The sequence below is a fragment of the Helianthus annuus genome, chromosome 8 (genome assembly GCF_002127325.2).
Source record: "Helianthus annuus cultivar XRQ/B chromosome 8, HanXRQr2.0-SUNRISE, whole genome shotgun sequence".
Taxonomy (NCBI): domain Eukaryota; kingdom Viridiplantae; phylum Streptophyta; class Magnoliopsida; order Asterales; family Asteraceae; genus Helianthus; species Helianthus annuus.
This window is the reverse complement of record NC_035440.2, coordinates 819,617-844,151: the sequence shown is the minus strand read 5'-3', so window position 1 is coordinate 844,151 and position 24,535 is coordinate 819,617. Positions and strand designations below refer to the sequence as shown.

General features: G+C 35.3%; 1 protein-coding gene and 1 long non-coding RNA gene across 2 annotated transcripts; both read right to left on the bottom strand.

The window, feature by feature from the left end:
• Positions 1 to 1,191: 1,191 nt before the first annotated feature.
• Positions 1,192 to 4,571, bottom strand: LOC110871683 (ADP-ribosylation factor 2). The gene is made up of 7 exons (XM_022120401.2): positions 4,431 to 4,571; positions 3,441 to 3,608; positions 2,406 to 2,476; positions 2,086 to 2,205; positions 1,763 to 1,881; positions 1,480 to 1,561; positions 1,192 to 1,400 (listed from the first exon to the last, which is right to left on the bottom strand). The coding sequence occupies exons 2-7, from the start codon at positions 3,586 to 3,588 to the stop codon at positions 1,395 to 1,397; spliced, it is 546 nt and encodes a 181-aa protein (XP_021976093.1). The 5' UTR covers positions 3,589 to 3,608; positions 4,431 to 4,571; the 3' UTR covers positions 1,192 to 1,394.
• A 14,930-nt stretch (positions 4,572 to 19,501) lies between these two features.
• LOC110870726 lies at positions 19,502 to 22,387 on the bottom strand. The gene is made up of 3 exons (XR_002553203.2): positions 22,227 to 22,387; positions 20,955 to 21,044; positions 19,502 to 19,719 (listed from the first exon to the last, which is right to left on the bottom strand). It is a non-coding gene; the product is annotated as an uncharacterized LOC110870726 (long non-coding RNA).
• Between the last annotated feature and the right edge of the window lie 2,148 nt (positions 22,388 to 24,535).

The following is a 24,535-nucleotide window of genomic DNA, read 5'->3' as shown; positions in this document are numbered from 1 at the left end:
ATTGCACGTCTTGTACAACGGTCTTTAAAGTTTAATAATTACACGGTTTGTTGCGATGATTGTAAATTTGTTACTTGATGATCCTTGTTGCATGAATGTTGTAACTACGGTGGTCCTTACCAGTTAACGTCGTTAAAATTATCACTTAAGTGAGTATGAATTGTCCATTTTACTCCTGCTAAAAACACAAATTATCAAAATATATATATATATATATATAACTGATTATATTATTAATAAACTTTGAGTGGCGCCATCTTTTTATTTAAACTTAATTATAACTAGTAATTTTACCTCCGTGTTGCACCGGAAGTCAAGTTGGTTCGTCAGTTAGCAAGAAAAATAAGAATTTTATCAAAATACATGGGCTAAATATGTATATCAGGAAAATTGAAGTCGCATGACTAAACATGTAAATTAAAACCTAAGGGTGTAAACGAAAAAAAAATAAAAAAAGAAGGCCGTCAAGTGGCAGAGTTAAACGCCATTGTCGTTCTTGTGGTTTGGACCATTTTGTCAGTTTAGTCCAAAGGTTTTATTTTTCGCTTATGGATGCATTTTGTTGCCATTATTATGGTGGACTACTGTAAGAAACAATCTAATCTAATATGACTAGTATTATCACGGTCTTGAATAAAGGTTGATATAACTTAAAAAATCATGAAATTAAGAACACGGGCGGTATTATAGATAGGCCCAGAGGAGATGACAAGCTCTTTCTTGAAGTGTGTGGTGCCGACGGAGACGATGGGGAAGAGAGGGTGGTTGTGGCGTTTTGTTAAGGTGGTGGTAGTTTGTGAAAATTCCTTTTTAAGTGTCTGAGCTTTGATAGTTTTAACTACTCGAGTCTAAAGTCAAAGTTTTTTACTATATGAGGTTTTTCAATATGTAACGATTTGAGTCTAAATCTGCAACGCCATCCAATAAGTCACTTGAGTATAAAGGTATTTTAGTCATTTAACACCTAGGTATAATTGCATATGGTACTTACAAAACACTTTTACCCATATTATACACACAACCATCTTTCTCTCTCTATTCTACTTCCTCTTCACCACCTCACCACACCACCACCATCTCACCATCCCCACTACACCTCCACCTCTATCACCGCACTACCCCCTACCTCATCACCGTCACTATCTTCAACCCCGTGCCACCACCACAAAACCATAAGGTAGATCAAAACCATTAGTTAAGAAACATCATCATCATATAATAAAACAATCAAAATTAACCTCTGTTACAAACTTTAGACAATGCTTTTAAAAAGTAACTGCAATACAGCCAAATATTATATAAGTAGACACATTTGCTACCCATTAACAAACACACAGAGCAAAGCAAAAGCTCCCAGCATCCAAGATCGACATTAGGTTTGGTCTTGTTTCATCTTATGCCTGTTGCAGACAAAATAAAAAATAAAAAATTAAAAGATAAAAATAAAACACAAAAAAAAATTGCTGGTTATTTACGTGCCTTGTTAGCGATGTTATTGGAAAGCCAATCGAGACCCTCGTAAAGTCCCTCTCCTGAGGTTGCACAGGTGCTCTGGATGTACCTATGGTAAACAAGAGCCACCAATGAGGATAATATACACAAACGATTTACGGCAAAGTAACAGACATTTTTTTGTCCATATTTTTTAGCTAAACACATACTTATTGTTTCTATTATGATTACATAAACAATTAATAATGTTATAGACTACTCTAACACGTTTGATCCGTTCTCTTATATTTGCATCCAGACAAGAATTTACCAGTGGCGTTGGCGAAGGGAATGAAGGCCAAGCTTATCAGTGATTTCGGCAGCATTCATTGCATTTGGAAGATCTTGTTTGTTAGCAAACACAAGCAAGACTGCATCTCGAAGCTCGTCCTGTAGATACATTTGTAAATAATTCCACTTATCTGGTCATTATAGAAAATTTTGATAGATTCTAATAAAAAAGATAACTCATCAACAAAATTTACCAGATGAAAAGCCAACATATGTAATATGTTATTAAAAATGAATGCAAATTTAATATATCTGCAATGATAATAAAAACAGAAACCATAATAATAATAATAATAAAGTTACCTCATTCAACATCCTATGTAATTCATCTCTTGCCTCAACAACTCTATCCCTGTCATTGCTATCAACCACAAAGATAAGACCTTGTGTGTTCTGGAAGTAGTGCCTCCATAACGGACGGATCTGCATATATACCATTGTATATATTTAAAAAAAAAATCCATACGTATTTTAATAGCAACAGAAATGTCTCTCTCTGTGCATACAGAGAAAGACAACAAAGAATAAAACTCTTAAGACATAAAAATTAAAAACTATGGATTAAAATATACAAATGTATTACTAGATACCAACCAGTAGTCAAAAACCAAAGATATTCTTACCTTGTCTTGACCCCCGACATCCCAGACGGTGAAGCTGATGTTTTTGTACTCCACGGTCTCCACGTTAAACCCTGCAAAGAATCACAAATATCATCGGTGAGAAACATAATTGAGAAGAATCAAGTTACACTTTAGACAAAACTGAGATAATAAAGCATATAAAAATTTAAGAAATATTTTACATGTATGTTTTTTGACAAAAATAGCTAAAATACACTCACTAATCATCCAAATAAGCTTCTTTTTTTTTCAATCGTGAAAAAAAAAACTAATGGGCACTGTTATTTATATTTACATAATTAAGAGTGAATTTCAAAGATTGTCCTTTATCTTTATACCCATTTTCAGGCGTTGTCCTTTATGTTTAAAATTGATGAGTTTTGTCCTTTATGTTTTCATATTATACATGTTTTGTCCTTTAGGCCTAACCCAGTTAGTTTTTTCAGTTAAATTTGGTCATGTGCTTTGCACATGAGGGCATTTTTGTCAATTCAAAGGTAAGTTCAACGGCAGATTTACAGCTCAAAGCTTCTGCAACCTTTGAATTGACAAAAATGCCCTCATGTGCAAAGCACATGACCAAATTTAACTGAAAAAACTAACTGGGTTAGGCCTAAAGGACAAAACGTGTATGATATGAAAATATAAAGGACAAAACTCGTCAATTTTGAACATAAAGGACAGCGCCTGAAAATGGGTATAAAGATAAAGGACAATCCTTGAAATTCACTCCATAATTAATTAAAAAATTACAGAAACGTCGCTATTTGTCGCTAAACACCCTATAGCGCCATACGCGCACATCGCTACATAGCACGCTACAGCCGCTATTGACAACTATGACTCATACAACATGAGCCCGAAACCTTACAAGAATGCAGCACAACAAACAGAAACATTCAGATCAAAGTTTTAAATCAAAAGGTCCATTCCGTTCACCAGAAATAACAACACATAAGAGCATACCAATATAAATCAATGGGCCAGATAGCAATGCCACACGTATTTCTAACCAATCTACGAAAGAGTACATACCAATGGTAGGAATCGTTGTCACGATCTCACCAAGCTTGAGCTTGTACAAAATGGTCGTCTTACCAGCTGCATCAAGACCCACCATCAAGATCCGCATCTCCTTCTTGGCAAACAGCCGACTAAAGAGTTTCGTGAACGTTAGCCCCATTTTTTTGCCGCGTAGGATCCCTGCAAATCAAACCAATTCATATAAATCACTAAAACAATATCATGCAACAAGAAAACAAAACCATAAACCAAAAATTAACCGACAGTAAATAAATACATTGGATCTGAGAAGTGAGAATGCATGTGAAACTAACTTAACTAACACAGTTACCACAGGTCCACAGTTACACCAACCAACTGCAGATCACTTAAAAAAATTAATGCTAGCTGTATTTTAGATCGAAATTAAATCGATTATACAGTAGCTGAATTCTAAATTTTAGATCACAAGAGAAATTCAGTTTCTCAACATGTACATGAAAATTAACTGTAAAAAGCATATATATTGGATCTGAGAATGTATGTAAAACTAAGTTAACTAACACAGTTACACCAACCAACTGCAGATCACTAAAAAAAACCTAATGTTAGCTGTATTTTAGGTCGAGTTTAAATCGATTACCAGATTAACATTCTTCGTGTGTCGTGTGTGTGTATAAACACATATTACAATATAACGACAGCCGATGGGATCTGAATAAACCTAACATTTGGTCCACAACCAAATTGAATGTACCTCCTAATGGATCTATAAGATAAGAAATGTAAAGGATATGATAAGTTACACAATAGAATGATAGATCAACCTTTGAAACCTACATGCGGATAAATAAACACAAGGATATATATGTAACCTAATGGAAAGGAAAAGCGTAAGAAATTGTAAATGAAATAATAAGAGTGAATGAATCACCACAAAGAGATCTGAAGGGCGAACAACAAGATGACATAAATAAATAAATAAAATGTAAGGGAAATGAAACGAAGAAAGGAAGTAGGTACCTGTGGATGTGGAGAGGGATCGAAGGAGAAAGAGAGAAAGGGGGGTTGTGAGTTGTGGAATTTGGGGGCGAGAGAGATACGCCAACGGGGGAGAGATCGGGTTAAATAAAGGGGGAAAAAATATCCATATCCCCCTTTCTATACACCCTACCTTTTTCATTAGTTTTATCTTTTATCTGAATTTAAAGTATTTAATTTTATTTTTTACCTGAATTTAAAGTATTTAATTTTTAATTATATGTAACTGAGGATGGGGTTCTAGAGTGAACAATAGTGTATTTGCGAACTGAGTGAACAAATTCTGACCATTGATCTACACACGTGTATGGTCAGGATCTCATCATCAAATCGTAAAATACACTAGTGTATTTCAACATCAAATCCTAGCCATTGATCTACACATGTGTATGGTCAGGATTAGCTCACTCAGTTCGCAAGCTACACTAGTGTTCACTCTTGAACCTAATCCATGTAACTGATTGCGTTATGTGTCATAATTTTATCTGTTTGTGTATTATAGATGACACACCGTGACACGATAGAGCAAGTTCTTGAAAGACCATACCAAATACAAAAGCCTAACTAGGGGAAAATATTGCCTCTTTCCATCTTTGTGCTGTCACTATGGGCGGGCGTTGGTTGTGTGTGTGTGGGAGTTGGGGGCTGGAGAGAGGAGGGGGGGGGGGTAGAAGACATCAAGGTGAACAAGTTGAATTGGATTATAGAAAAAGAACATGGCAAAAATGGATTTTTAGTTTGATTTGAAATGTAACCCTATAACTTCTTGTTTTGTTACGCTCGGTGTATTTACCTTGTATTTATTTGTTTGGTGTTTTATTGCATTCCTCTAGCTTCTTGCGAGGGATTGGCTTGATTTAATAAAATTTATATGTTGAGATGGTTTGATACGAGCTAGTTACCATGTATAACTTTTCAAGACAAGTTAAAGCTAAAACTCACTGCTGATTGTACATTGACAATTAGGTACCATGCTATTTAAGACTTCTATAGGAGAGATTATTGTATTGTCATTTAAAACTTGTATAAATTAATACAAAATCATAAAAGTTTATAAGACATGACATGTCAAACTTACCAATGTCGAACTTAAATATGAACTCACTCAAGATCTCGGAAACAAAGGAACAACATCACCAAGCAACACCATTTAGCCCCCCCCCCCCATAAATTTATTTATTATTGATTGTCATATATGTCATTATATTGCGCATTTTTTGTAACCAACTAACTAACTGGCTATGTAGGCATTGTCTAATATTATCTGACTACGCGTAGTAGTCGCGTACTACAAAATGTTGTTTTACCATTTTCATTATCATTATTATTAGTTCCTTAATATAAGGTGTAATAAATTATATATATATATATATATATATATTAAACCAATTAAGTGTAACTACCTTGCAAATTCATATCTACCGTTGGATTTGGCTGAGATTAAATCTCAACCACTTAAACTCACAAAAAAACCGCTCTCATGGCGGTTCAGAGCAGTTGTTTGTGGTTTTCCCAGCAGGTGGTTACCTCCATCTTTTCCTGCCCATTATCTCCACATTTTGGTGGTTGCCTCTTAATTTTTCTGCTCATTAGGGAACTGCTAGTAAGACCACCCGTAGTGGGGCGGTATTTAAAAAAAAAAATTGAAAAAAAAACGCCCCAAAACGCCCCCCACCCCATTACACTAGGCGTTATCCGGCGTTGTTTTTCAAAAAAATGCATGTAAGCGTTATAATTAAAACGCTGAAGTTGTTGGGGGGATTTTGCATGTGGCCAATGGGATTTCTCCAATGTTTGACTAACCACTGTTTGCTTTATATATTTTTTTTAACTTTTTTTTGTTTAATGATTGGAAGGGGCATTATTAGATATTATTCCCACTACACCACTTTCGCAATAACGCCCCATGCTGACTGGGATGACACGTGTCGAATAATGCCGCATGGTAGGGGCATTATTTTTCTCTACCACTACGCATAGTCTAACTGTAATTCGGGATGATCTTGACCACAATAACTGTTCAGTTATGTTTGAGAATGAATCTCACTTGTTCAAACCCAAAAAAAAATTGAAAGTTTTTATTTTTCAATTCCAGTTTTACCTCCTATTTTTATGCTTATGCAGTTATGCCACCATCCCTGATTCCAGCGTCTCTCACCCATAAAACTCCCTCCTAGGTATTTCTTTCTTCGGTCACATCTCACCTTCAACCACCAACACCATTGAACCTACCACTACACCTTCGCCTCCCATCCCCTAATTTCTCATCAATATGAGTATCATCAACTCAGTTTCTACCATTGCAGCAACCGTGATTTTGCAGCCATGCGATTCACCTATTCTACCGTTGTAACATCGACTCTTGCCTACTCACTTCGGCCACCACCTATTCACCCTGCAAATTAGGGTTTCAAATTGTGGTTGATGATGTTCTGCAGCAGTGACACTTCTCTCGCTTCCAAACCAACAATATGGAACTATGTGCCAGATTCGATTTTGATTTGAATACAACAGTTCTGATCGATTGTATAAGAAAATGGTGCGATTCTTTCTATTTTTTATTATGGATTTTAGAAACAGCAGGTAGTGGAACATGGGATTATCAGTTAGTTTCTTGTCTTTTTTAACGTGTTGATTCCACAATGTTCGATTAACAAGCGTTTTTTCCGTAAGAATAGCGGGGGACATTATTAAAGTTGGGAGAGAGTGTACGAGGCACGGTGGTAGGTTCTATATGGTTTTGACCATGGGAAAACGGGACTTGACACACACCAAATGGTCTTACCAGGTTTGGTCCACTCGTGTTGACACTCTTCATGTTGTATGTTCGAATTGTGTACTAAAATTCTACCCATGGGTTCACTCAGGTTAGTTGAAGGGGGAGGCCATGGATGTTTCCACAAAGCATGCATTCTGTTGAAAGGCGGGAGTGTTCAGTGTTCTCTAATCCCACTTTTTCGTTCTTTTTTTCTAATTTGAAAGTTATACCTTGTACAACTGAATGAGTGTAGTTTCACCATGAATTGAGGAAAACGATGTGAGATGACTGGACCTCGAGTCTCTTATCCAGTTTAATAACCGCAAACTCACAAAGTGATTCTTTATATAATGAGACGAAAAAACCACCGATAGGACAAGGCCTTAACAAGCCTGCTGAAGTAACACTTCTAAACATCAAGTGTTTTGATAAAAAGACGGGCGCCAATTCTGGACCTCCATATACAATGTAGGTCGGGAACCTACCATGGGACACAGATGGTGAACGTCTTGAGCAGCTTTTAGAGAACACAACAGGAGAAGGTGGTCCATTCATGGATTGTTTACGACAAGGAAAGTGAGGATCTCGTGGTTTTGGATTTGTGTCTATGGCGTCCTGATAGTGAAATGAACGACGCTATTGAGAATCTTGATTGACGGGTTTTGCATTACTTTTTTTTTTTACCTTTTTGGAATTTACCATTTCGCCCTCGAAACTCGCATTGTAATACTATGTTTTAACACGGTGTGTGTTTGTTGGTTGCAGTTTCTAGGTGGGAGAGCGATTAAAGTGAATGTAGGACATATAGAGTGTAGATGTCAAGATCTCTTAGCTCATTATCCTTTTTTTGTTGCAGCAGTTATTACCATGCTCGTGATCTGATACGGAGCTCTGGTCTAACCTATTACCCACCCGGATCCCACATTTAGCAATTGAAAACCATAATTTGCAGGCGAATTGAGCCAATGTATATGGATCTCTTGAGCTACAAATTCATATTTTTTCTAGAAATATTGTCATGTAAATGTATATTGTAGATCTGTAAGGTGAACAGTGAACGCCTATGCCTTTTTTTGTTGTACTTGTAAGCTTTGTTCCACTTGAAATGGCATTCTAATTTTTTAAAATTAAATGAGTTCTTTTTTATTTGAAACCACAAACATATTTCTAGCAATCAGAATAGCAGGCAGGTAATTCCACAAAATGTGGTCATGTAAACTAATAATATAGGAGACTACATCGTCAAACTGTTTTAATGCATGTCAAGAAACATATATAAATAAGCTAGTCATAGGAAAGCTCGCAGCTGCGCTTTGCTTCAGCAACAACATTTATCAATATCCCATGAAAACCAGACTTCTCCAGCTCATGAACTCCGGCTATGGTGGTTCCGGCTTGAGAAGTTACATCATTGACCTATTGACCTGGATCTTTCTCTGTCTGGGTAGCCATAGATGCTGCTCCAGAACCTGAAACAATCAACACTTCACGGTCGCACATACAATTTGAGAGGCTAAACCAAGTGCAAGTTCCGGTGGTAAACCTGCAGCTCCAGCTCCAGCAGCCAACGCTTCGATCACCAAAATATATATATGTTGGACCGCTCCCACTGTAATTAAAATTAAACAAAGGTTAAATAACTATATAATTGTCACACCCCGATTTCCACGTGTCTCACCGGTGGGCCCGGTGGGGGATTACCGTGACGATGTTGGCAACAATATAGTCAAACCACACAATTATATAATGCACAGCGGAAGCATAATTTAAATATATAATTTCAACCTCTGATTGTAATATCAAAATGTATTACAGAAGTTGAATATCCACAGTGGATCGTAAATACAGATAAAGTATTGTTCCATTAGATACTGCAATCAAGCTTGCGAGGCTTATCCCGACGCTAGGGAGCTAATACCAGCCAATTACGTTTAGGTACCTGCACTTAATCTTTTTGAGGAAAATACGTCAGTTTACACTGGTAAATACATTCAACTGACACATTTGAAAATGTTTATTAAAATTGATTTGAATGCACAAGGCACAAACTCTTTTATAACTTGGGAAAATTCATAATGATCTTGTGAACGTTTTACATGTTCTTTTATGCGTTCAGTAGCCCGGGTCGTGCCGGGTTAAAGATTTATAGACACACCACGTTTGCGTAAAACCGTAGTACAAAAACCAACGGCTACGTCTTTTAGTTTTAATGTCGACACTTTATACCGGGTGTACGCCTACACCGGGATGTCGATGGTCGTGGCCATTTCGTAAAATGATGCCAAGGATATCCGGGACAACGGTCATTAAACCCCCCAAAGGCTTATAAGCAACAAAACTGTTTAAATGAGCCGATCATATTTAATCAATTAACCACCTAAGCGATGGAATTATATAATGCTCAATCAAGCGGTATTAATATACCGTAACCCAAGCCCATATAGGGGAAATAAGTCAAAAGTATTTACCTTTGCAAGTATTAATCCTTAATTTAGATCAAGTCACCGATAGCTTTTACTGGGGCTCCTAATCTGGAACGAAGGTTTTAATTAACCTCTTAGAATCCTAACGGTCCTTGTGTTAGCCGTAGCTTAAACCGATTGATTCCGATATATAGATATGGTTAATTCGCACGAAAAGGCGAAAACCGAGAATGGAGTATGATTTGGACCCGACAAGTTCAGTGACTTGTTTTATATGGGTTTATAGTTCATACTCTGGATTTTGGGGTTCAAATAATATAATTTGACCCGTATCGGCTATTGCACGAAAACTAGTTTCATGAGCCGTACCGTGTGCGCAAATAGGCGAAACGGTTAACCATAAGAGTCGTACGCTTATTTCCTAAGTCAATATGCCTTAAAAGTATTTTGGTATCAGTAGGATACCTTCCGTAATGCCCGTAACGAGTTTAAGTTTATATTATGCCCCGTAGGGGCTTTTCGGTCACTTTAAAGACTTTAAAAATGGCTTTTCGAGTTCTACAGGAAATCTGAGTTTCCCGAACAGCTTATAAAACTTAAAATACTTTATTTATTATTTAAAACCAGTGGCAATTGGAATCGGGTCAAAAGACCGTGTAGAACTCTCGTTTTGGCCAAAAAGGGCATATTCGGTATTTACCGAACCGTAGCCATAACCGCAGGTTATGAGCAAGGTAAAAATTATTAAAAATCTTTAAAATTCCCAAAATATTATTTTACCACAGTGGGTAAAAGTTTTGGTGACGAAAAGTTGGGTTAGATGGGCGTTATGCTAATTGCGCCGTTAATTACAAAACTTTCTTAAAAGTGCGCCTTTTAGCATAACTCTCATTCTAGACCTCGGATTGACGTGAAACTTTATGGACATGCTTATAATTTAACAAGCATGGTTTTGGTCCGTTCACGTGTCCGAAATACTCGTTTTAATTTTAAAAGGCCGTTACGGTCAACTTTTAGGCGAATGACGGAAATACGTAAAAGACTCGGATAACTCATGAACCGACCACAGAGGCGTATACCAACATGTGACCTGGTCCTAAGAGGGTCCTAAGGTATATTTATACCTCACTAAAACGGGTCAGAACTGAAGTCAAAGCAAAAGTCAAACTTATGCGACTTTCGGCTCCGAACCGGTTCTATATAGTAAATGATCGATTCAAACGAGCGCAAACATGTTTATATACTTATTATCATGTTTTATGATTATCAAACAGGTTCCATATCATATATATTACAGATTATGCATAAATCGCCAAAATAGCTTTCTGTTGACTTTTTAACCGCAAGTTTGACTCGACATTTGACATAGTTAGAGTGGTGATCAGGGGGAACCATTTTAGAGGTTTAATACCCACATAAATACCAACTCATAACCACTTTTGATTCGTCATAAGACTGAACCATTACTGATTTATCGTAAAGTCAAACCGTAGTTACGACGGTTTGGTTTTTAGCTAAATACTAAGCAAATGTGGAACCACAAAGGTTGAATTACTTACAGAAGCTTAAGAGAAGACTTAAGAACACAGGGGAAAGCTTTAGAGCTCTTGGAATGATCAGAGGAGTGAGTTTTGATGTTGTGAATGTTATGAGCACAATGGTGCTATTTATAGCCAAGAACAAGGCCTAAAATCATTACACAACATGCTACTACTGATCATGATGATGGGTAGATGTCCCCTGAGTGATATGGGTCAATTGTAGGGTGCCCATGCCTCTTTGATTAAGGTTTGATCGTTCAAATGGTCCAAAAGCCAAGTAGTTACTACAATTCTGCATCTGGGCACTTTACGCGGCCCGCATGGGAGTTCCCATGCTTTTTAATGCGGGTCGCCTAAAGGTGAAGAAATCAGGCGAATTAGTGAGGAGGCTCGCGGCCCGCCTCAACTAATCCTTAAGCTTCACGCGGGTCGCCTAAGGTTAAGAATTCAGGATTTTTAAATCTTTTTGTAATGATTACAGAATCTGGCCATTAATAACGAAATCTTTCGTAATGATTTACCTGACCTTTCGGTTTTGAAGGGGTAACTTTGCGGTTTGGCCCTCGGTTATTTACCGATAGGGGCCTCGTGTTAATTACCCGCATTATTAAGTCCCCGGTTTATTTATTAATTATTTTGGAAAGCCTTAACTTTCACTGTTGACGCTTTTAACCCTTCTCCTACGAATTTGATCGTAACTTTCTCGTTTCATATCGAAACTTCGCGAAATTCATATATATTATTTTAGTGAGGGTATAATACCGTTACAAAGTCTTGGGAACGTTAAAGGGTCACTCAGAGGTATTATTAAACATGTTGACACAGTTAACCCCTGTAGTTTGTAATCTCTCACTTTCTTCCGCGTTTTATGTTTGTACGATCTAATATTTATTCGTTTGAAGGTTTAAGCATTATTTAGGGATATTATACAGTATATTTACCCTTGTTGACATTTATAACCCTCGAATTTATATACTTTCAAGGTTTGTCAAAATTAGTCCTTTATTTATTATAGATGCCACGTGTAAACAAATGACACGTGTTAACACATCATTGGACACAAAAATTCGAGGTGTTACAATAATTTTTTATGGTGTTATGTATATTATGAAACGAAAGACCTATCTCAAGCCGGTGACTGCATCAAACTATTTCTCCTTGGTTTCCCGAACTTTACCCACTGCCCCAAATAACTTGGCTATTATTTCATCATCTTCTTGTGTCGCACCTGCTCCCAAACTCATAACTGCACAACGTACAACGATTTAGACAAAAATTTCACATATTACCTGAGAAATTTATTCATAGACCCTTAAATCTTCTCAAATGTAAGGTTATGCTTCATACTGTAAACCAACAACTTGAAAAAGGTTATCCTGTGCTTATTGATGTGTGAAATATTAATGCGCCTAATAAATATTTTCACTTGCGTAACTTATCAATTGTCATAGGTCTATAGATTACTCATTACTGTGAAAATACCTTGAAGACACCATAAAACATGAAAAACATCATCATTCCAAGGGTTGAAAGTTGAAACAGTGACAACCACCTTCAGCCATAAACTCATTAAATTTAAAAATAGAGTTTTTGAATAAGGCCTGTTTAAGTAAAATAAGCACTTTACATGGTTACTTAAAAATTAAGGTTAATCTTATATTGTCTGCCTTTACTATCGTTCGTACTTGTGAAGTAGGGATGAGAAATATGCTCTGGCAAAAACACCGGTACCAAAAATCGCCAAATATGGGTACCGATACCGAAAATGCTCGGTACGGTACGGTACCGTTATTTGAAGGTAAAATTCTAAAGGTAAAATTCAGTAAAATATCGGTACCGTACAAAAAACGCCAAAAAGTGGTTACCGAATCGGTACCGAAAATAATTCGGTATGAGAAATTCAGTACCGGTACCAAATGGGTGCTCATCCATATTATGAAATGATTATAAGCTTTAACTTTTTTTAATACATCAACATGTTCTAAGCTTCCAAAAATTAATGATTGCGTTTTTTTATGTATTTTCATTTTTGTCACAGTTCATATCATCCCAACAATCGAGTTTGATAAACGTGGTGATCATCTTGCAAACCACGATTTTGGGGGCTGGGTGATGTTATTTGAAAGAACGGATAAAAGGAGGTTTTCAAGCGGTAGACCAAGTTCGTATGTTTACTGACTTGATTCTATACAATACTGATAATCAATGTTGTATATTACATTTCTCATCCCCCTAATGTTAATGGCGTACACTATTTACATTATTAAAGGCATAGAAGTCCTACTTAGTGAAAATACTTTATAGAACAAAGTCAAAACATAATTTATTTGGTTATCTCGAACTCAAGGGAAAAGTAAATGAAATAGTGGGATTTTGAAAATACTTAGTGAAAATACTTTGTAGTGTTTGTATGTGTGGTAGATTTAGGTGGCGTTTGGTTCGCGGAATGATTTGGAATTAAAATTGGAATTTGTATAGAAATTAATATTTGAAGAAATTGGATTTGGAATTTAAACATTCAAATCGGAATTGGAATCTCAATTGCATTTTTGTTATGTTTGGTTGTCAAATGAATTGAAATCCATCTGTAAGACCCTATTTACGATTTGACACAAAACGACGCAACGGAAAATGAACCGTAAAATTTCTTTCTTTTTAACTACTCTAACATACTTAAATACCGTATAGGTCAACCCTTCTAACATAAATACATCATTCATCATTTATTTAATGTAACTATGTTAACAAATGATTACAAACAACGTGACTACTTTCCCCGTACAATCCATGATCTTCAACTTGATCCTCGTTCACATGTCCATCATGAATATTTGATTAACCTGCGGTCACCATATATAACCAACACGTTAATACATGGTAACATCATATATAATTTAATACATATACTTAAAAGGCTATGTCACATTCTAACTACGTAAGGTATTCCATTGAAACATCCTCTCAATTCTATTTACTCGAGTCCGACATCAATTCGTCGAGAGTCCGGCGTTCCCATACCTGCACTCCATTTATTTCATTCTCAATAGTAACATGGTTAGGAGTACGTAATCCCAAACATATTGAAAACCCACATCTTTACATATACGTATACCAGTGATCTACAATCATTAGATTACAACACGTGTATACACTTTCATATATCTATGTACATTCATACGTATCCCATTCATATGTACGTACATACAAGTTCACACTATTTACACACGCTACAGATCCATATCTACATACATACATACATACATACATACATACAAGTCACATTCACTTATTTGTAAGTTGAGTCTCATCTACACTCATATCAACACAAATCAATGCAATTATAAACAAACATAACCGACTAACTTCCAACAAAACAAACATGATGAACATTCCATTAACACGATGAACATTCAGCTACATAATGAACATTCTATTAACACGATGAACATTCAGCAACATAATGAACATTCCATTAACACGATGGACATTCAGCAACATAATGAACATTCCATTAACACGATGAACATTCAACAACATAATGAACATTCCATTAACACGATGAACATTCAGCAACATAATGAACATTCTATTAGTACGATGAACATTCAGCAACATAATGAACGATAAACATTCAGCAACATAATGAACATTCTATTAACACGATGAACATTCAGCAACATAATGAACATTCCATTAACACGATGAACATTCAGCAACATAATGAACATTCCATTAATACGATGAACATTCAGCAACATAATGAACATTCTATTAACACGATGAACATTCAACAACATAATGAACATTCCATTAACACGATGGACATTCAGCAACATAATGAACATTCAACAACATAATGAACATTCCATTAACACGATGAACATTCAGCAACATAATGAACATTCATTAACATGATGGACATTCATCTTAATTTACATTAAGGATAGACGAAGTTCATATGAACTTACCTTGGTACTTATCCTTACCCGTGAATTCTTACATGGTTCCCTATATACAACATACCAAACTTCATTTATAAATAAGAAGTGATTCCGGAAATCACTTACCTCAAGTGTCCGTATTCGCATCCGTTTTCTCGCCTCCTGTTGACCTGTTAGCCTTCCATGCTTTCCATCCATCTTGACATGATCCCTATACTTTCATGTCATCGAATTTACATTCTTGTTAGCATACATGATTGTACATATAAACGATCATATCAAATTCATGTTTCACATTTGACTTTCATTAGTCAATTCCAACAAGCATAATGCATATTTCCACAAGTCAATCTTTTTAAACTCATATAATTCATCACGACATCACATATAACACATATGGATATAACACGCATCGTATGACTTTCTATAATATTACAATTGTGACAAAAAGTCTAACATTGCTACTTATGCACAGTTGACTTTCAGAAAGTCAAAGATTTAGCATATGAACTTTCGACTTAACCTCATACATCTATGTCATTATAGTAGACTATACCAATGACACTATATACATTTCATACTCACGATGCAATAAGCATACAACCACATGATCATCTAGTTATATGCACACACCAAACATATTCAATTCCGTTCATTCTAGTAACATAATTCTACAACTAACACCATGACCTATGCTTAACAACCCAACATCATTCTAACTTCATCTTGTTCTAATGATCTCATATGCTTCACATTTATAGTACTTTTACCCATCAATTTTGATTAAGCAATTATTTAAACATGTAGTAAACATCATACCACTTCAACATAGAGTACAATATTCTAATGCATACTTTTACCAAATAACATGGCCAACCAAATCCTACATGCATTCCATCTAAAAATAGATTTCTCATGTTTATTTATCATCAAATACATCATATCCCCATATTGTACGATTTCATCCATTACTTGCATACCATTTCATCTATTAATCTCACCTAGGCATTTCATCAAACACTTGGTATGCATGCCACAATTTATGCATAATGTACAAGTGTTTCATGCTTTACTTCCTAATTCATGCTTTCATTCATTAATTAACACAAAAACATCAACAAATTCATATCATATTCAATCTACCTAACAAGAACGCATCACATGCAACATAGCACAACAAGATTTAAACAAGGATTGGACATGGGTGACACACCCATGTCGCCATCTTCACCACAAGAAGTGGGTTTCACCTCCAAACATCAAATTAACCCAAACCATGCATAATCCATATTCTATATGATGATTCTAACACACACTCATACTAAATTTCATACGAATTCGCGATTTACAACATAACCCACTTCATACATAATCACCAACCTAGGTTTTAAGACATACCTTATGATCCCCTTGTGAAGGTGATCATTAATCCATGCTCGGTTATGAATTTAAGCTTCATCTTGCCTTTCAATTTGATGAAATGGATGGAAGTTAGGGTTTTGAGCTCATGGAGCTCCTGCTCGATCTAGAACACACACGAAGTGTGTGTTTGTGTGTGTTAAACTTTCATAAATAAAACCCATGTTTCCATCTTAACGGTTTTGGTCCCTCAAATTTCGTTTTGATTACATATGGGACTAAAACTCATCATCTTGTTACTTATATACATGACACCACTAGGCTAATTTATTCCTAGTTATTTTTGTTTATAGGTTCACTTTTACTACTAACGGTACTTTTCCCATTCCTTTATCTTAACCGGGTTCTAAATTACCAAACCCGTTTTTGGGGTGTTACAAGTCTACCCCCCTTAAATGAGGTTTCGTCCCCGAAACCTTTCTCATTTCCATTAACACTAATTACCTTTCCCTTCCGCCCCATCAACACGACTATGAGCCCATCTAATGTTGACCTTCTATCATCAAGGACCCGTCCCAGAGTTCTTATTAGTGTCACTTTCTCTGGCTGACGCTAGTTTCTAACACACTTCATAGCTAGCGGTTTATTCATCATTCCAATACTCGTATATCACGCACAATATACCATTTTGTTTGCTTGAAACAATTCCAACATCCCATTAATAGCATTCCTATTATTTTCATCTACCATACGATCTAAATTCGTAATTTATACATACACATCTATGTTTAATTTCGACATGTACATCATAATACTAAGTAACTATCCATTCTCGATTCATAACTATTCATATGATTGACTTCTTTCTAACAAGTCCATACTTTTCGTACTTTACTTTTACATAACATTCTCATTTCCTTGGCCCATTTGTAATGGGTCAATATACATACTTCTTCACACTTATTATCGTACCTACATTCGTATGATCCGTTATAACAGATCAAATGCCTTCATCTCACCTCTTAGATTATATTCTATACATATATCATATAACATTTAGTTCTTGTTTTTTTATCGCAACAAAACTACTATTTCATAGTCACATATACACACTTAACTCCAAAGTTAACATCATTCTACGTTTCCTATAGTTATTTGTACTATACGTAACCTTACGTTAACTTCAACTCACCTCATTCATTCTACATTACTATTCCTATCAATTCATGCATTACTTAACTTGCCTAAGCAAGCGTATCATGCAGGTTCTTCATACAAGAGTTTAACCAATACTCGAAATTTTCTCTCAAAACTCTTAAGATCTAGTTCTTAGTGACATAGTTCTCTTCTTACGTCAACTATTAAAAGTCAAACATTCCATACCCTACCATACCTATTCCATCATTCATCTTGTAAGTCGCTTTCAATTTACAAATCCATATCTATCTGGTATGAGTTAAAACATTATACTTACCTCGATTTTGTTTCATACTTCAGCTGTCCGTAAACCAGAGCGATCCGCTCCTTCACGAGTACTAACCGTACCACGCCAGCTTTCATTCATCCTTGTAATGGGCTTCCACTCATGCATAATATTTCACCAATTCGATTGGTTTCATCACATTCAGAATTCTACCATTAACATCTACAAAATCAGTGGTTAGCACCTTTCATTCAAACATTCATTATACTAGGTGATTACTCACCCATAATCCTTTTACATCTTCCTACATACTTGCTATAACACATCCCACATTTCATTCCTTACATGCAATTCTTTTATTCTGGTTACTTAGTTTGTCGATCTTTGCACTTTGACTTTTCAAGGTCAAACCGACATTTCTTACTTATCGTAGATGTATTGAGGTACACATTCGTACTTCTTTCCCTTCATGCCTACTTGCAGAGACATTCATTACATCATTTTGCTATTCTTAACAAAACTTACCTTTCTCATTCATACTTAAATTATTTTCCGGGTCGTAGCCCGTTGTTCATTGTGACTCCTAAGAGTCGATTACTAACACATCTAACACATAACTTGTTCAAAACTTCTTTGTTTCGTCTAAAATTTAGATTTGCGTGCCAATTACGATTATTCTTTTGTTCATTTGCTTTAGATTTACTTATATGACTCGTTTGACGCAACCATGGTCAAACTATCGACGCATCCTGAGGTGGGTTAATTTCATCCTTTTTATGTTTTAAATCCGTCCCGCGAATTCAATCGTAACATCCATACCCTTCATTCCTTCTATGTTTGAATACGTCTAGCGGTTTCAAACATATCATTCATACCTTTCATTCCTTACATGTGTTGAATCCGTCTCGCGGATTCAAACAGGTCATTCATACTTCATTCCTTTCATGCTTCGAATCCATCTCGCGGATTCTAACACATCATTCATACTTTCATTCTTGAAAGTCTTACATTTCTCTTCACCCTCACGTCCACCTACTACCTAATTCTAACGGACATACCTGTAACAATTATCACGGTCTCACGAACGTCATATGTTTCTTGTGTACTGGCCAGGTACACAATCCACATACTAGTTTCGTGTCTTCGTGTAATCGCCACCTTATGTTCGAAGAATTAAGTTTCGGCACGTGTAATATTTTCAAAACTTCTTTACCATGTCATTATTATATTTCATTTAAAATTTTCTTTCACTTGCTAGATTATACCATTACGTGCGCCCACATATTAAATTTACGCACCTGGGTCAATTTGTCTTATTACATGCCTTGATGCCGGTCCCAGACCGCATTCACATATCATCCTTTCCAAGCAATTATGCTTACCTTACACATAACATACTGTTAGTTTTCTTCATATACATACTTAAGCACATACTTACCTTTACTTCTACCCTTAGATCTTGATCGAGTCTCGGATTGTACGGGTTCCTTGTCACAAGAGCACAGAGGCTTGAGTTCAAGTATTTATCTCCTCATACTTGATTTCACTCAAACCATGGCTCTGATACCAACTTGTAAGACCCTATTTATGATTTGACACAAAACGACGCAGCGGAAAATGAACCGTAAAATTTCTTTCTTTTTAACTACTCTAACATACTTAAATACCGTATAGGTCAACCCTTCTAACATAAATACATCATTCATCATTTATTTAATGTAACTATGTTAACAAATGATTACAAACAACGTGACTACTTTCCCCGTACAATCCATGATCTTCAACTTGATCCTCGTTCACATGTCCATCATGAATATTTGATTAACCTGCGGTCACCATATATAACCAACACGTTAATACATGGTAACATCATATATAATTTAATACATATACTTAAAAGGCTATGTCACATTCTAACTACGTAAGGTATTCCATTGAAACATCCTCTCAATTCTATTTACTCGAGTCCGACATCAATTCGTCGAGAGTCCGGCGTTCCCATACCTGCACTCCATTTATTTCATTCTCAATAGTAACATGGTTAGGAGTACGTAATCCCAAACATATTGAAAACTCACATCTTTACATATACGTATACCAGTGATCTACAATCATTAGATTACATCACGTGTACACTTTCATATATCTATATACATTCATACGTATCCCATTCATATGTACGTACATACAAGTTCACACTACTTACACACGCTACAGATCCATATCTACATACATACATACATACATACATAAAAGTCACATTCACTTATTTGTAAGTTGAGTCTCATCTACACTCATATCAACACAAATCAATGCAATTATAAACAAACATAACCGACTAACTTCCAACAAACATGATGAACATTCCATTAACACGATGAACATTCAACAACATAATGAACATTCTATTAACACGATGAACATTCAGCAACATAATGAACATTTCATTAACACGATAGACATTCAGCAACATAATGAACATTCCATTAACACGATGAACATTCAGCAACATAATGAACATTCCATTAACACGATGAACATTCAGCAACATAATGAACATTCCATTAATACGATGAACATTCAACAACATAATGAACGATGAACATTCAGCAACATAATGAACATTCTATTAACACGATGAACATTCAGCAACATAATGAACATTCCATTAACATGATGAACATTCAGCAACATAATGAACATTCCATTAATACGATGAACATTCAGCAACATAATGAACATTCTATTAACACGATGAACATTCAGCAACATAATGAACATTCCATTAACACGATGGACATTCAGCAACATAATGAACATTCAACAACATAATGAACATTCCATTAACACGATGAACATTCAGCAATATAATGAACATTCAGCAACATAATGTACATTCATTAACACGATGGACATTCATCTTAATTTACATTAAGGATAGACAAAGTTCATATGAACTTACCTTGGTACTTATCCTTACCCGTGAATTCTTACATGGTTCCATATATACAACATACCAAACTTCATTTATAAATAAGAAGTGATTCCGGAAATCACTTACCTCAAGTGTCCGTATTAGCATCCGTTTTCTCGCCTCCTGTTGACCTGTTAGCCTTCCATGCTTTCCATCCATCTTGACATGATCCCTATACTTTCATGTCATCGAATTTACATTCTTGTTAGCATACATGATTGTACATATAAACGATCATATCAAATTCATGTTTCACATTTGACTTTCATTAGTCAATTCCAACAAGCATAATGCATATTTCCACAAGTCAATCTTTTTAAACTCATATAATTCATCACGTCATCACATATAACACATATGGATATAACACGCATCGTATGACTTTCTATAATATTACAATTGTGACAAAAAGTCTAACATTGCTACTTATGCACAGTTGACTTTCAGAAAGTCAAAGATTTATCGTATGAACTTTCGACTTAACCTCATACATCTATGTCATTATAGTAGACTATACCAATGACACTATATACATTTCATACTCACGATGCAATAAGCATACAACCACATGATCATCTAGTTATATGCACACACCAAACATATTCAATTCCGTTCATTCTAGTAACATAATTCTACAACTAACACCATGACCTATGCTTAACAACCCAACATCATTCTAACTTCATCTTGTTCTAATGATCTCATATGCTTCACATTTATAGTACTTTTACTCATCAATTTTGATTAAGCAATTATTTAAACATGTAGTAAACATCATACCACTTCAACATAGAGTACAATATTCTAATGCATACTTTTACCAAATAACATGGCCAACCAAATCCTACACGAATTCCATCTAAAAATAGATTTCTCATGTTTATTTATCATCAAATACATCATATCCCCATATTGTACGATTTCATCCATTACTTGCATACCATTTCATCTATTAATCTCACCTAGGCATTTCATCAAACACTTGGTATGCATGCCACAATTTATGCATAATGTACAAGTGTTTCATGCTTTACTTCCTAATTCATGCTTTCATTCATTAATTAACACAAAAACATCAACAAATTCATATCACATTCAATCTACCTAACAAGAACGCATCACATGCAACATAGCACAACAAGATTTGAACAAGGATTGGACATGGGTGACACACCCATGTCGCCATCTTCACCACAAGAAGTGGGTTTCACCTCCAAACATCAAATTAACCCAAACCATGCATAATCCATATTCTATATGATGATTCTAACACACACTTATACTAAATTTCATACGAATTCGCGATTTACAACATAACCCACTTCATACATAATCACCAATCTAGGTTTTAAGACATACCTTATGATCCCCTTGTGAAGGTGATCATTAATCCATGCTCGGTTATGAATTTAAGCTTCATCTTGCCTTTCAATTTGATGAAATGGATGGAAGTTAGGGTTTTGAGCTCATGGAGCTCCTGCTCGATCTAGAACACACGCGAAGTGTGTGTTTGTGTGTGTTAAACTTTCATAAATAAAACCCATGTTTCCATCTTAACGGTTTTGGTCCCTCAAATTTCGTTTTGATTACATATGGGACTAAAACTCACCATCTTATTACTTATATACATGACACCACTAGGCTAATTTATTCCTAGTTATTTTTGTTTATAGGTTCACTTTTACTACTAACGGTACTTTACCCATTCCTTTATCTTAACCGGGTTCTAAATTACCAAACCCGTTTTTGGGGTGTTACAAGTCTACCCCCCTTAAATGAGGTTTCGTCCCCGAAACCTTTCTCATTTCCATTAACACTAATTACCTTTCCCTTCCGCCCCATCAACACGACTATGAGCCCATCTAATGTTGACCTTCTATCATCAAGGACCCGTCCCAGAGTTCTTATTAGTGTCACTTTCTCTGGCTGACGCTAGTTTCTAACGCACTTCATAGCTAGCGGTTTATTCATCATTCCAATACTCGTATATCACGCACAATATACCATTTTGTTTGCTTGAAACAATTCCAACATCCCATTAATAGCATTCCTATTATTTTCATCTACCATACGATCTAAATTCGTAATTTATACATACACATCTATGTTTAATTTCGACATGTACATCATAATACTAAGTAACTATCCATTCTCGATTCATAACTATTCATATAATTGACTTCTTTCTAACAAGTCCATACTTTTCGTACTTTACTTTTACATAACATTCTCATTTCCTTGGCCCATTTGTAATGGGTCAATATACATACTTCTTCACACTTATTATCGTACCTACATTCGTATGATCCGTTATAACAGATCTAATGCCTTCATCTCAGCTCTTAGATTATATTCTATACATATATCATATAACATTTAGTTCTTGTTTTTTTATCGCAACAAAACTACTATTTCATAGTCACATATACACACTTAACTCCAAAGTTAACATCATTCTACGTTTCCTATAGTTATTTGTACTATACGTACCCTTCCGTTAACTTCAACTTACCTCATTCATCCTACATTACTATTCCTATCAATTCATGCATTACTTAATTTGCCTAAGCAAGCGTATCATGCAGGTTCTTCATACAAGAGTTTAACCAATACTCGAAATTTTCTCTCAAAACTCTTAAGATCTAGTTCTTAGTGACATAGTTCTCTTCTTACGTCAACTATTAAAAGTCAAACATTCCATACCCTACCATACCTATTCCATCATTCATCTTGTAAGTCGCTTTCAATTTACAAATCCACAACCACCAGTTCGGGTCGAAACGGTACGGGTACGCAGTTATGAAAATAATCAAGTTTTGGTAATTTTGACTGGTTGCAAGGTCCGCGACGGTATGTTTTCTCTAAAAAGATTATGCATATGTTTTGCCTACTGTTTACTTTTGCATTAAAATGACACAATTTCATGTTTTAATACTCCATTAGTTTTATTTTCTATCATTTTGTGGTTGTAAACTGTTGACGTCCGTTTTCCTCTTATAAATTAAAGAATGGTGCTTTTGTTTGTAAAGTTTTTAAAATTTGTGTACACTTAATATATGTTAGCTTTGTTTGTTACGTTGTTCAACGTAACCCGTCCACCGGACGGGTATTAAACTAGTTCTGATGATAGATGACGAACATATAAGAATGGTATTCCGCAAACATGTTTGGACCAAACATAGTGGAATACTGGAACACGTGTTATAGCTGTTCGAGTTCCTTATAAAGTTAGAAATCACAATTATCAAATTGAAAAACAAAACAGATATTGATCAAAACTAAATACTTGTTGGTGAATGGTGATCCAAATAAAAGCAATAATAGCATCTTATCATTTATTTGCATAGAACTAAAAGGATTTATTATTATATAGTATAGATGAGCTATGCTTATCTTTTTTTTTTTTGTTATATATGGTATGTAAAAATATGTTTATATTTTCATTATATGCGACATACCTTATGAAGCACTTCATCGAATTGAATTGCAATTCCTCATGTATCATACAAGGCGAAACGAAGATAGAAAACAAGCGAGAAATACACTCAACAGATATATATTATTCAATCTCTAAACCATTACATATGGTGTGATCTCTCTTTTATAGGGACATTCTAGCAATTTGTTATCAGTCTGACAACTAAGAAATCAAATACGAACAATCAATA

What these genes read in the sequence shown, in the direction of transcription:
- LOC110871683 (XM_022120401.2), bottom strand. Translation starts at nt 3,588, where the DNA reads ATGGGGCTAACGTTCACGAAACTCTTTAGTCGGCTGTTTGCCAAGAAG. An exon ending in ATGTCGGGGGTCAAGACAAG is followed by an intron (nt 2,206 to 2,405) that starts GTAAGAATATCT and finishes GTATATATGCAG; the next exon opens with ATCCGTCCGTTATGGAGGCA. An exon ending in TCCCTTCGCCAACGCCACTG is followed by an intron (nt 1,562 to 1,762) that starts GTAAATTCTTGT and finishes TGTTTACCATAG; the next exon opens with GTACATCCAGAGCACCTGTG.